The 14,389-nt window shown below is 41.1% G+C and overlaps 1 protein-coding gene across 2 annotated transcripts; it reads left to right on the top strand.

Moving 5' to 3' along the window:
* Window positions 1-4,689: 4,689 nt before the first annotated feature.
* On the top strand, window positions 4,690-11,113 carry ddx5 (DEAD (Asp-Glu-Ala-Asp) box helicase 5). Of its 2 annotated transcripts, none has more exons than XM_080447509.1 (13): window positions 4,690-4,850; window positions 5,824-6,013; window positions 6,194-6,290; window positions 6,597-6,730; window positions 6,858-6,923; window positions 7,031-7,172; window positions 7,408-7,568; window positions 7,675-7,847; window positions 7,956-8,066; window positions 8,166-8,227; window positions 8,492-8,551; window positions 9,893-10,114; window positions 10,346-11,113. In XM_080447509.1, exons 1-13 carry the CDS (start codon window positions 4,810-4,812, stop codon window positions 10,762-10,764), a joined length of 1,878 nt encoding a protein of 625 aa, XP_080303635.1. In that variant the 5' UTR covers window positions 4,690-4,809; the 3' UTR covers window positions 10,765-11,113. The 2 variants fall into 2 exon arrangements, with proteins under 2 accessions (XP_080303635.1, XP_080303636.1); XM_080447510.1 differs by having other exon boundaries at window positions 9,893-10,127; window positions 10,346-10,519.
* Window positions 11,114-14,389: the final 3,276 nt, after the last annotated feature.

The raw sequence follows: 14,389 nt of genomic DNA, 5'->3' as shown, positions 1-14,389 counted from the left end.
ACAAGACACCAAAAACCTTAAATAAACAATATCACGTTCACTTTCAGGAAAGCTGCACAAGTAAAAAGAAAACGTTTGGTTAACACCCAAAAAAAACTAAACTGAAAATAAATATACTTCACATGTTGTCTTTACCCGTTTGTCCCATGCCTTTTCTAAATATTCCTGTGTGCGAATACCATATGTTCAGAAATATATATACTTGTATGTATCTATGTCTGTTGTTCATGTTTTTATGGGACCCTCTCGAAAATGAGATGCCACATCTCAAGGGGCTATCCCTTCAATAAAAATCTGAAATCTGAATCTGAGAACGCCACTAAATTATGACCAAACCTCCCAACTCCATTTGCAAACATACTGCCCAGAACATGCAAGGAACCTTGATCATGCTTCATTGTTGCCTGCAGATACTCATCCGTGTAGTGCTCTCAGCCCTTGCTTGAACAAACCGCCTGCTGTTAGAGCCAAATATGTCGTTAGGTTAGCGTGCTAGGTATTATTTTGACTTATTAGTCCAGAGCACCTGCCACCATTTGCACAGCAGTTATTGTGTGTTTGTGCATAAGTGAGTTGCTTGGCTTTGTTCTCAGTGTATCTCTTCAGTGAGTGGTTTATAGCGTTAATGTATTATTTCATGAAACATTTGTGATGTATGCCAGGAATACACTGAAGTTTAAATCAAACCAATAATCCACAAAATGTTATGACATATGTAGAGAGTACAATACATAAACACATGTTCTTGTGTCTCAGTGTGAGGAACTATATATAGTGGAGTATGACTCCCAAGGACACTCATCTAAGGTACAGAGTGCTGTTTACAGTAAGTGCCATAAACATCAGGAACATCCAGAAACCCTTGTGTTTGTGTACAACGGATCGTTGTATGCATCACTCTTGTTGTAGATATGCATGGGAACCCCTTGATTCCAGGACATTCACATTATAAAGTGCAATGAGCATGACAAACCACTTTATGCAGTGGTAACATTATTTTACAATGTCGATTCAACAGTATGAGTTCAAGGTTGCACTTCCTTTAACAATCAGACATCATTTTAGTATTCTAAAAGATGTGTTACTTAATTTCAAACTCTATGTCAGGGGAATTAATTTTTAGCTGCAAGTATTCCATGAAGTCAACACATCTGGAAACCTGTCTGCTTCAAAATGTCTGCCTGTGAGAGACGCAGGATGACCATCTTATTAGTGCAATATGAAGGAAAAACTGAAAAACAACTCTGTTTCAGCTAAACTGGAGATAAAGAGGTTGCAGTTCATAAATCCCTCATTACAAAGATAAAAACGCACATTTGAGAATTCAGTGGTGCAAAAACCACAGGCACTGGTCTACAGAGATGTAGAAAAACTGATATGGTTGATATGATATTTGAGTTATCCTCTACAAGTGGGCGAGTGAATGCTTGACCCCTTCAGCGAGGGCGTCCGGTGGTTCTGTTGTGGGGTGCATTTTCCTTGGGGTCCACTAGCGTTACTGCAAAGCAATACAAAGTTATTTTTAAATGATCACCTTTGTCCTATGAAGAAACTTTTCTATCCTGATGGGTTTGGTCTCTTCCAGGATGACAATGCCCCCATCCTCAGGACATGAAGTGTCACTGAATTGTTTGATAAGTATGAAAATTATATGAATCATATGCTAGGCCTTCACCTGGGCCTTGCACCTGGGGTGACAGGGCTTTTTCAGTTGCAGCCCCCACCCTCTGGAACCCACTCCCACCTCACATCAAAGCTGCCCCCACTCTTGCCATGTTCAAAGCCTCCCTCAAAACCCACCTTTTCAGACTTGCTTTCCCTGCCTAACCCAAACCAAATCTCCCTTTCTTCTTCTTAGTCTTAGCTTATTGTTTTTAACCTTTTAACGTTTTTCTTTTTTTGCTCCCAATAAAATAGTTTTTTAAGCTGTTTTGTAAAGCGACTTTGGGTACTAAGAATAGCGCTATATAAGTCTGATGTATTATTATTATTATTATTATTATTCACAGTTACCAGATCTCAACCTAATTTAACACATTTTAGACTGACAAACACCAAATGAGGGAATATCTTTTGAAAGAATGGCGTTCCAGACGTGTGGAATCTATGCTGCCATGTCTATACATACGTACTGTATCTATTCTCAGAGAGAAGTGTAAAATTCAGCACTGCAAGGAACTTCCATCTCAGACTACAGTAGATCATGGTAATGCCTAGCCATAGGACACTATAGGGTCAAGAATTTAAATGTGTTATCAGACTAGTGGGTAATTTGCATGACAGAGTTTACATGTGTGAGCCAAATAATGGTTCAGTGGCCCCTATGGTTCAGTGGCCCCCTACCCTTTAGGACAGGGACACCCGCACCCACGCTGTATTAACATAGCAGTTTGTGGTACTAAGTATTCACCAGATGCAGATGGGGGTAGGGCCTTATGGTGTGTACTGTGTATGGGGCAGCCAGGGAGGTTAGTAAGCATACAAATGGAATAAAGGCTTATAACGTTTGATTGTGTCACAAATAAACCTACTGTGAGCAAATATTTTTCCAGTCTCTCCAAACCTGATAATTATGAAAATTGAGTTGGAAGGTATTTTGAAATGAGCCTACAGTTGTTGTGTGTTTGCCTATGGTCAGGAATGATTTGAAACCTAAAAAGGCTGATGTTATACTTTTTTACTTTTCTATTTGATTATAGGACCACAATGGAAACAACAGACCCCAGGACTATTTTTGTGTTAGCTCTAATGGCTGACCTCTGTACCTCGTGCTGTTTGCATTTCTGTCTAATAAAGTATTCAATCAATCAAAAAAACATGCACCTCAGGGCTTAGGCTATGTAGTCTAGTATTTGACATGTTGACTGTTATCTGATGTTGTTTCAGTTCTCTCTCTATGACTGTTTTTCACAACGTTGGGAACTTGAACTAAAATAATTTCACCCACTCTTTTTTACACCTGTAAACTTGAGGTGCAAAATAAACTTTAAATTAAAGTTGAAACTTTGCATCACCCTGGCCGGTTGTTATAATTCCACAAGGAATTATATCTCAACTAGTGGATGCAGTGCAAACAGTCCAAATATCAGTGATGGAAGAAGTACTCATATGTTTTACTTAAGTTCAAAGTATTTTAAGTAAAACTTAGTACTAAAAGTACAAAAAGTAAAAGTACTCATTGTGCAAAATGTCCCATTTCACAAGTTAAAAATGTATACAAATTATTGTGAAAATGGCAGATCTACAAGCTCACACATGGCCAAAACTAACTAACTAACTAATAACTAAAGTTTTCAAATAATTATAGCGGAGTAAAAGTACAATGTTTGCCTCTGAGATGTAGTGGAGTAGAAGTAAAAGTGCTGAAAATTGGAAATACTCCAGTAAAGTAAAAAATACCTCAAATTTGTACTTGAGTACTTGAGTAAATGTACTTAGTTACTTTACACCACTGCCTAATATATATATGCTCCTTAATATATAATAATATATTAATAATACATATATATTCTACATAATATATATATATATATATATATATTATAAGTCTAGTCCTAGATCTAAATTCTGTTAGATTCCCTTTGTAATGAGAAGGAAGAAACGACCCCGCCCTCTGCTGACGTCAATTCTAGTAATAACACAGGAACTAACCGAATTACCACTTTCAGTCTCGCACATATACGTCCGCGCCAACAGTTTCGCCGAAAGTCCCCAAAAATAGTCCCCCCCCCCCCCGATTCATGATGAGGGACTGTTTCAACAGAAAAAGCAACATTAAATATGACCTCTTCAATGATTAATTATCATGCGTTCACAGATACTGTTATTAGAACCCATCTCATGTATCCGCAGCCCGGCCTAGCCATATAATGGCTGTGATATTACATACATTTCATGTATTCATGTATGGGAATACATGGATTGTTAAAAAAAGGGATTGTATGTAAAATCACAGCCATTGTACGTAATATCACAGCCATTCTAGGGCTACAGTCCAGCCTTGATGCCAATTTGAGCAACAAAACAAAACAAGACAAGAAAAAACTAAACTAAACAAAACTAGATTTAATGAAACTCAAAAGAAAAAGACCACAGGGTCTCAAAGGAAATACGTTTTTAAATATAATAATTTGATCAATTGAAACTCAATACAAATGGTTATTGGTTAGTTCTATTTGAAGATAGAAACCATGGAAAGAAACAAACAAACAAACAACCCCAAAAACACGGCGGATGAACGGTGTTGCCATGTCCGCGTATTATAAGCTACTTTGGGCTGTTTTTTTCTGTAAAGTTGCTTGCAGAATGTTGGTCATTGCGGGTTGCAGTTTTTTGGGCTTGTTTCTAAAGTATAGTTGCTTACTTGGGCTTGTTTCCTAATGTTTAAACCAGTGGTTCTCAAACATTTTCATGTCAAGGACCCCCGAATTAATATGTATTTGTCCACATACCCCCCCCCATCTGAAAATACATTTGTGTTGTGTATATATATATATATATATATATATATATATATATATAGTCTATATATATATATATATATATATATCTAGTCGCTACTTTTGGGCATAGACCTGGTTGCTTATTTCTCTCGCAAAATCTGGCAACGCTTCGGCGGATGGATACGCCCAGGGCGCCATCATGATGCGCGAGCGCTTCCACCTCATCTGATAAAAGCCGGTCCTCCTTCTGTGATCACCGGCATCTCAGCAGCAACCAGAGTCGGTCGGGTTTTCAGTCGGTCCTTAGAAACCTATTATTACTCTTTCTTGTCTTACTTTATTTTTACATTCACACTTTGTTTACACAATGCCTGGATTTTCCGACAGAGACCGTGGCAGAGATAGAGGGTAGGTGTTTTCTTGCTGTTTTCTCATTCTTTTTGTTATGTCGTCGTCGTATGACTTGCTAGAAATGGCCGACGAACGAACGCGACTGGAAAAAGAAAACGGAAACTAACCATCGTGTCGTTTTGTCGGAAGCCCATAACTTTCATTCAACCAGTTTTTTTTTATTTAGAAATGTATTACAAAACCAACGTTTAAACGTATATCTGGTTCGTTTGACGAAAACGAGTCGTGCGGTTTGTAGTGTTACGTGAGGTAACGCTGGCTGAAGGCCTCGTCGGGCCTCGTGTCCCGACGGTGTTCTTCTAGCATCAAAGCTAAAGATGCTAGCCCGTCGCAGAGACTTTCGCTCGACAAAAACGCCAAGAAAAGGACTCTCCTCGACACCTTTTCTCGTCTGAAAATGTAAAATTATGTTGAGCGAAGGTCTTTGTTTGATAAATTAAAGCCAACGACTAATTCCGACGACGGGTTTGAAATGTTCTTTCTGCTTGTTGCTGTTCTTTTCGGCTTGGCATTCGCGGATTTCGCGGTGCCAGTATCTAGTAATAATATTGCAGTTCACGAAGTTCCGCTGTTGACACACTTGTATTCAGTTAATGTGTATTCTATTAGGCCTGTTAGTGGGCTAATGTGCTAGCCTCGTGGCTAGCCGGCGTTCCACCACGTGACTGCAGGAGTGCGGATACAAAATGCCGGCCCAGTTTTTTTCCATTGTTCAACTGCTGGTTGGAAAGTATACGGCACTTTTATTTTTTACGAACTGGATGACGCAATGGGCCACGTTGCTTTTCTTGCTAGATTTGAACGGGGATTCGGGTCTTCATGAGAGATTTTCTGACAAATTTGAACACATAGTTTAACACTCGCAACCATAGCAGTCACCTCGCGTAATGTCGAACTACAGGTACCACATGTGATGGTAAAACATACGGTGCCACATGTGCTCATGAAACACAATGTCCATGTTCTGCAGATATGGCGGCGGTGGTGGTGGTCCTCCTCGCTTTGGCGGCGGCGGTGGAGGTGGTCGCGGAGGAGGAGGTGGTAACAAGTATGGAAACCCAGGCGAACGTCTGCGCAAGAAGCACTGGAACCTCGACGACCTCCCAAAGTTCGAGAAGAACTTCTATCAGCAACATCCCGATGTGAACCGGAGGCCACCGGTATGTATGCGGGGCTTATGGTGTGATCTCACGTGGTCTGTCAGCCCTAAGGGATGGTTACATAATGTAATGGCTGCTCGAACTCAACACGTGCAACTTGAGATATGTTAAGCTACCATGTCTTCAACTACATGTGCATTTGTCAAACCTTTTATATATATATATTTTTTTTATATATAGGGAGAGGTGGAGCAGTACAGGAGAACCCATACTGTTACAGTGAAAGGAAGAGACTGCCCATGCCCCATCATGAAGTTCCATGAGGCCGCTTTCCCATGTAAGATTTAAGACCTGCCATATGTATCAAACTGAGAAGGTTCTGTTTTTCTATGTATACTGCACACTTTCTTTTTGGGTGCAACATTTACACATCTAACCTATCCTAGTCTACGGTCATTCACCATACTATGTATTATTAATAGTACCATACTTTGTATTATAACTTTATTACCTTACTTGTATTATGTCTTGTACTATATATTGGGCATTAACCTGGCTGTGCCACAATTTCAATGGACGTGTAACAAATGTCTTTTGAAACTTATTGATTTGGATTTTAATTATTTTGTTCTCACCCGTACAGCCTATGTGATGGATGTGATCGCTAAACAGGGCTGGACTGAACCAACACCCATCCAAGCCCAAGGGTGGCCTCTAGCGCTGAGTGGCAAGGATATGGTTGGCATTGCACAGACTGGCTCTGGGAAAACACTTGCTGTAAGTAAATCCTGTTTGACATTTAATATTGTGATGTTCTGTTGTGCTCAGACCTAGCATGCTTCAATGTGTACTTTCTTTATGCAACTGATTCTGCTCAACTAACTACATTCGTTTTGCTCTGCAGTATCTGTTGCCGGCTATTGTGCACATCAACCACCAGCCATTTTTGGAACGCGGAGATGGTCCCATTGTAAGTAATGACAAATGCAATCTCTCCCCTCCTTTGCTATGATATGTTTCAGTTGGATGCGATTGTCTTTTTGGGATGTACTTAAACCCCTCCTTTCTCCTCTGCAGTGCTTGGTGCTTGCCCCCACCCGTGAGCTGGCACAGCAGGTCCAGCAGGTGGCTGCAGAGTATGGTAGAGCTTCTCGTCTCAAATCCACCTGTATTTATGGAGGTGCACCCAAGGGACCGCAGATCCGTGACCTGGAAAGGGGTATGTTCCATCACCATCTTGGTGCCTTTTATTATTTCTCCCAACAAAATGTGCATATCAGCTTCTGACCCCTTGGTGAAGAAGACAGACTCTGTTATGAGTAAAAATGCCATTGCTAATAAGTTGGCAGATGGGTAGACTTACTCTTATGGCATGTTCAAATGGCTAGTCCACATTGCCCTTTAGTTCATTGAGTGTTATCAGTATAGTGATTGCTTTTTGTTTTTCTGTCCAGGTGTGGAGATATGCATTGCCACTCCGGGTAGGCTCATTGACTTCCTGGAAGCAGGAAAGACCAACCTTCGCAGATGCACATACCTTGTTCTGGATGAGGCTGACAGAATGCTCGACATGGGCTTCGAACCACAAATCCGAAAAATAGTGGACCAAATCAGAGTACGATTTCCTAGTTTTTTTTAAGGCATAGATGTCATGAAATGTTAAGGTGGAAATGTCCATGTATTAAAGAAAACTGCTAATTGTAATGTCCCTGTTACAACAGCCTGACCGGCAGACACTGATGTGGAGTGCTACCTGGCCCAAAGAGGTCCGCCAGATGGCAGAGGACTTCCTAAGGGAATACGTCCAGATCAATATTGGAGCACTGCAGCTCAGTGCCAATCACAACATCCTGCAAATCGTTGATGTCTGCAATGATGGAGAGAAGGAAGACAAGTGAGTATAATTTTAAAAGTGACATTGGCTGCAGTTGCTTTACTCAGATGTTAGACCGTGTCTTATGGAGTTTTGTTATTGAGCCATTTTGTCGCTCGTTTGCCATAGGCTGCTTCGCCTGCTGGAGGAGATCATGAGTGAGAAGGAGAACAAGACTATTATCTTCGTGGAAACCAAGAGGAAGTGTGATGAAATCACCAGGAGGATGAGGAGAGATGGGTATGTATTGCTGATTTGTTGTTCACCATGTCCTAAATGGTAGTGCCCTAATTTATCTAGAAATAACTTTCCCCTTCCCCCCTTTGCTTCCCCCCATAGATGGCCTGCAATGGGTATCCATGGAGATAAGAGCCAACAGGAAAGGGACTGGGTGCTCAATGGTGAGTTTGAGAATTGGTGTAGTGAGAAAAGGTGACTCTGGTGCAGTCTTAGTTTTGTTGACTAAGACTAAGATTTTGATATTTAGAAGACTGAAATAGGACTAAAACTAAATGGTTTGTTGTTCAAAGGACTAGGCTAAATCAGAATTTGCTGCAGTGTGTAATTGTTTTTGACTAAGATTTTTATATGTAGTAGAGCTTTCAAAATTAACACCGCTCTGCTGGTGAATTGAGTGTCCTAAATGGATTCCTTTGTTATTTCAGAGTTCAAGTTTGGGAAGGCTCCAATCCTCATCGCAACAGATGTTGCCTCCAGGGGTCTAGGTTAGTGATTGTTTGATTTGTATCTTATGTTGAATTTCAAAAAGAAAGTATTTGCTTTCTTTAACTCTTCTGCTTCTTTCTGAGTTTCTCCCCGTACCTGAAGGAGCAGTCTGTGTGGCAGGGCCTTGGCATGACAAGCCCAGGTCTCGTGAGGGGGAAGGAGGATTCTTGGAGGTGTCCTGACTGGGGGAGACGCGGGTCCCCCAGTCATGCAGATATACAGAGGTGACAGGGCCCCGGGTGCGGCATATCGTGCTGGCCTGCCTTTAAAAAAAGGGGGGTCTGCGATGGGGGCCACAGTCCCTCCCCCATACGCTCGTCTATGGCAATGGTTTGAACTGCTTCACACCCAGGCTTTTACTTAGCCCTGCATGCGTTTGGGCGCATGCACTCTACTGCTAGTCATTTAGTTGTGGAAGTTTTATTTCATTTAGAGTCTCTGTCAAAGCATGGGTGACGTAAGTGTTGCAGTTTACCTAAACGTAATGTTGTAAGAGCAGTATGTCTGGTTGATCATGCCATCACCTCTGTAATGACATGGCTACTGGCGCTTCTGGTCACAGTGGAACGCGCAAGTCGGCCATGGACAAAATCCAAGCTCACACTCCTCCCTCGCCTGCGTTTCAAAGTCATGTCGAGACCTGCCAACGAGAGACATTTGATCACCTGAACTCTGGTTCTGGAAATATCTTGCCATGATGAGAATGGGGATACGCAATCTTTTTTCATTTTTCCAATTTTTTTTCTCATAATAAGTCAAGACTAAGTGGCTCCTTTACAGCCCTCCAAATTGGTACAGTTCCTAAGATCTTGGCAAGACGCTGCAGTGTGGCCTTTATAGCAAGCTTCTCATGAGTGTGCGCGACAAAAGGACCATGGTCCTTGTTTGGGCATACGAAGAGGCACTTGTCAAATAGCGGCCCTACTGTGTATTTGCACCCGAGGGTGACTTGACATTATGTGGGGACATTTGCTGCAATGGGAACGGACTAGTGAATGCATACTCCAAAATGGTAAGACTTCTAATCGGTTCTTTATCGTTGTGGGTGGTTCAGCTGTGTGGCTGAGGGTTGGGTTTCTGTTGTCCTCTGGATTGGAAGCAAATGGAGTGTGCATCGTTTCTCTCTTCCCACCGTAGTCTCCCCGGGGTAAAGGTGTTTGTTCAGGAGTTGTCTAATACAAATTCTTCACAGGCTTATTGAATAACCCCATCCAATCATTCCCGTTCTAAACTTTACCTCTTGTTTCTGGCTGTTGTGGTGGCATTTTTTGTTTTTTGGTGTGCGTCTTTGTGCGCGCTCCTGCTCACCTTGTTATGCCACACCACAACACAATCCACAGATGTTGAGGATGTAAAATTTGTCATCAACTATGACTACCCAAACAACTCTGAGGACTATATCCACCGTATCGGCAGAACGGCACGTAGCCAAAAGACAGGCACGGCCTACACCTTCTTCACACCCAACAACATGAGGCAGGCCGGTGACCTGGTTGCTGTGCTCCGTGAGGCCAGCCAAGCCATCAACCCCAAGCTCCTCCAGATGGCTGAAGGCAGTGGAGGTAAATCCAATTGGTGAGATACAGGAACTGTGGTGTAAGCTGCAGACTTTATTTGTCTTTATTTTCCCCTCCTGCTGTCTTTTGTTTTGATTTTGGTTCACCACAGTTAACTCACAGAGTATCTCAAACAAACATTCTGTAGCTTGTCGTCTTAACCATTATATTGACATTATGGCTGTTTTTGTTTCACTAATTTCATGTCTTAAAAGAATTTTCACTTGTCTTTTCCAGGGCGTTCAAGGGGAGGCAGAGGTGGCTACGGTAGAGACGACCACCGTGACAGGTATTCTGGCGGCAGGCGCGACTACGGTAGTTTTAGGGACAGGGATAGCGGTAGAGGCTTTGATAACGGACCAAAGAAAAGCTTTGGCACAAGCTCACAGAATGGAGGTTACGGGGGTGGCAACAGCGGCGGCAGCAACAGCTTCAACGGAGGCAGCTACGGAAACGGAAATGGACAGTCAAACTTTGGTGCCAACCAAGGGAGCTCCTTTGGAGGCCAGAGCAGCTTTCAGGCCCAGCAGTTTGGTGGTGCTCAGAATGGCGCAAGCCATCCGCCTTTCGCCTTTCCCCAGGCACAGGCCCCCCAGCAGCCACCACCACCGCCCATGATGCCATACCCAATGCCTCCTCAGCAGTTCTCACAGTAAAATTCACAGAGAAGTAATTTATTGCTTATTGCTTTTTGTCTTTGTTAAGTTCTATACCTGATCTACAAATGTATCCCCCCTTTTTTTAAATCTTTATTTACATGACAGGGTTTCAAAACCAGTCCAAACCTCTATCGAGTTCCTTGGAGGGTCTGCAGTGCAGCCATAGTGTTGGTGCACATTTTTGTTATTACTTTTACTATTTGCTATTTAATTTGTTACATTCCTCAGTCAAGTTTAGTCATGTTTTGTACTAGGTAATTATATGTTTTGGGTTTTTTCCACTTGTATCGATTACTAAGGTGATGTTAAAGACTGCATGGCCTCTCAATAAAAATCCCGAAAGACATTGGTTGTTTTTATTTCTGTGTGGGGTTGGTCTGAAACTTCTGTTTTTATTGTTTTATTTCTGCATGTGGTTAGTCTCACTGTTTCATTACTACTTAACCAATAACATTAACTAGTAGATTTGTATAACTCAAAGATATTGGCTATTCTACAGTACCACCTCTGACCAGAAGGTGTCATATTTTGTCTACTAACTTCAACATGCTGAAACTGTTAAATTCTATGACTGGGTTCTGACATTGCATGCTGAATCGCTGTTATTTGACTGGTTGCTTGATTTAATACAGTAAGCCAAATTTCTTCCTATAAATCCTCCATGGTACAGTTATTGCAGATGTTGAGAATTGAGGTACAGAAAGCATGATTTAGGTGAGTCATTCCCCAGTATGCAGTTGTGATACTGTAGATGGTAGTGTTGTGACATGGCGCATATGCGTTAAAAAAAATTCTGCTGTAGTCTCTAGATGACAGCTGACTATTAGAAACTTTTATCTGTCATGCCGGCAAAAGGGCTTAGTATGCCAGCAGTATAATTATATTAGGAGTGGAGTGACCGAACACAAGCAACCTTGTCATGTCTGCAAGAACTCAAACAAACGTTACTTTGAAAGATGCCTTTGCCACTTTAAATACCAACCTTGACGGTAATTTTGCAATTTTATAGTAAAGCTTTACGCTATTCCTTTTGGCTTGAAATATACATCACCTCAAGTAGCCTTTTAAACCGCCGCAGAGAGAAGTGACTGCACCCGCTGTGGCAAAGCCTCTGCCAAACATTGAGAAGACATGAGCGAAAAGGTTTCACTCAACAATCCATGACCGTGGGGATTTGGCAGCTGCTGCTGAAGTACTGTCTTCCAGTGAAGAGCAGTCCCTAAATAGTCAGGGGATATTAGCAGAACATTTTCCAATCTTGGAATAGATTCCTTACCAAAAAAAATCTTCACCAATGTGTTTGTAAAAGTGTCTAGTAACACATCTCACAAAGACTGAAATGCAGTTTCCCTAGGGGAATTTGACAGCTGCTGAAAATTGGGGTACCCACCATACCTTATGAGGGGAAATAAATAAAATTTTAATTATGCTTTAAGTAGCATGTGAGGGGTCAAACTAGGGTGTTTTTATGACTCTGAATTCATTTCAAGCATTTGTTTTGAACCAAAACCACTCCTTGAGCTGCCCAATCTCAATGGGCTTCTTACACAAAAAGTATACCTGGAAAAGGATGGCTATGGCCGTTTTTAGCCCAAGGAGTGGTTTTGGTGCAAAACAAATGCTTGCAATGGATTCAGAATCATAAAAACACCCTAGTTTGACCCCTCACATGCTACTTAAAACAGAATCAAAATTTGTTTTTTTTCCCGCATAAGGTTATGGTGGGTACCCCAACTTTCAGGAGCTGTCACAAATTCTCTATAGGGAAACTGCATTTAAGTCTTTGTGAGATGTGTTACTAGACACCTTTACAAACACATGGGTGAAGATTTTTTTTGGTAAGGAATTTACTCCAAGATTTTTTAAATATCCCCTGACTATAAAGGCCTGTTCAGCCCTGAAGAACCATGGTGAGAGATACAGGAAGCCTGTCACCCTGCAGTATTCTGTTACTGACACCTGGACTGGATTCCCCAAAATGTTGCATTGTCAGTTTATCCGTATAAATGTTCATTAGTTTAATCATTGTAATGAGTCATATATTGTCTTGTTTTTAGTTAGATTTGCATACGTAATAAATACATAAGAAGTTTCTAGCCATTTAGAAAATATTCAAAAGAAATGAAGATATTTACATGATTTTCCCCCAAATAAAAGATTGAAGTGATATATTTAAATGTTAAAGCTCTATTCTTTTAGTAATAACTGCTTTAGTGCTTTAACAGGCCTCCCCCAAACTCTCCAGGTCTTTAATGAGCAGGTGGGTTGCAAATTTCATCCAATCAGGAGAGAACAATTTTCCTGCTTCAATTTTATAGTGTGTTCCAGTTCCAATTTTGCATTTCTTTTGTTTAATAACTTTGAATTTCACTTGTTTATCCTGGCTGTTGCCTCTATGAGTTCTCTCTCCTGATTGGATGAAACTGGGATCCTGATGTATTTTCTGTTTACTAAAGATTATGAGAGACGGAGAGACCCCTATTACTGACTGAACAAACAGCAGGGGGATTCAGTGTTTTTTTCAGGCCATGGACCCCATAGCTTAGAGAGAGATGAACCAGTGACCCCTACTACATATATTGTAATACAATTGTGTTGCAGATTAAATGTTTTCATAGATAGCGTCATAGAATTTGAAAGCACTAGCATCAGTGTTGTGTGTAAATTAATGTGTTTGTTTGTTTACACTCTTTTCTATTAATATGTTGGATTCATGTTAATGTGTAATTTCAGAAATGTAACCGCTCTTAAACCATCAGTAGCCGACATTGTCGGTTTGACATTTGGCTGTATTTTATTTGGTCTTCTCTTTTTTCCCTCTGCACCCAACCTCTACACCGCAAATAGCCGACCTACAAGCTCACAGTGCATCACAGCATGACACGTGAGCTTGCTATTTTTGGCGAATCTTTCCCCCTAATGTAAAAAACACACAAAGATTTGATGGCCCCCAGGAAGTAACTCTGATGACCCCCTAGGCCCTAGGGGGTCATCAGAGTTACTTCCTGGTATCATACTATGATACCAATGTATATATAACAATGGAGACATGTTTTTGGAAACTGGCATCATTTATATCAGGAAGTAGATTGGATTTCTAAATGTGTTGGTGGTTCTGTTGACAGTCAGAGGGAGTTTTGCTTGTATCATCACACATTGTGAGCTTGTAGATCTGCTATTTTCTAATTGTTTGTTTTGTTAAGAAAAAAATCATAATGTTTTTACAATCTACCCAAGATAGAGACGCCAAAGTTAAAGTAGTTAAATTATACCATGAAATTGAGAAATGCAATTCACATTGCTCTTTAACGTGTCCTGTTGACGACATCACTGGGAGAGGAATTTCTGTCAAGACAAATGAGTTTGTGCAAGTGTACAGTGAGAGGATGCATTTCACATACACAGCATTTAAACCAATTCTGATTTACGTTCAATCTTTGATGTGTGCATCATAATGCAATCACAGTTCAACCACCAGCAACTAATTCACATTAACCATCTTTAAACTGGGAATTACCCTGGTGGTCTGATCTAAGCTCTTGTACTTCTCTAAGGCAAAAAATAGAGAGCACAACGCTCCTCATCATATCCAGTGCATGCATGTCCCTCGACAGGCTTTTAA

This window comes from Gymnoscopelus braueri (assembly GCF_963280865.1).
Source record: "Gymnoscopelus braueri genome assembly, chromosome: 13".
Lineage (NCBI taxonomy): Eukaryota > Metazoa > Chordata > Actinopteri > Myctophiformes > Myctophidae > Gymnoscopelus > Gymnoscopelus braueri.
This window is presented reverse-complemented; position numbering and strand designations above follow the sequence as displayed.

What these genes read in the sequence shown, in the direction of transcription:
- ddx5 (XM_080447509.1), top strand. Translation starts at nt 4,810, where the DNA reads ATGCCTGGATTTTCCGACAGAGACCGTGGCAGAGATAGAGG. An exon ending in ATGTGAACCGGAGGCCACCG is followed by an intron (nt 6,014 to 6,193) that starts GTATGTATGCGG and finishes TTTTATATATAG; the next exon opens with GGAGAGGTGGAGCAGTACAG. An exon ending in GATGGCTGAAGGCAGTGGAG is followed by an intron (nt 10,115 to 10,345) that starts GTAAATCCAATT and finishes TGTCTTTTCCAG; the next exon opens with GGCGTTCAAGGGGAGGCAGA.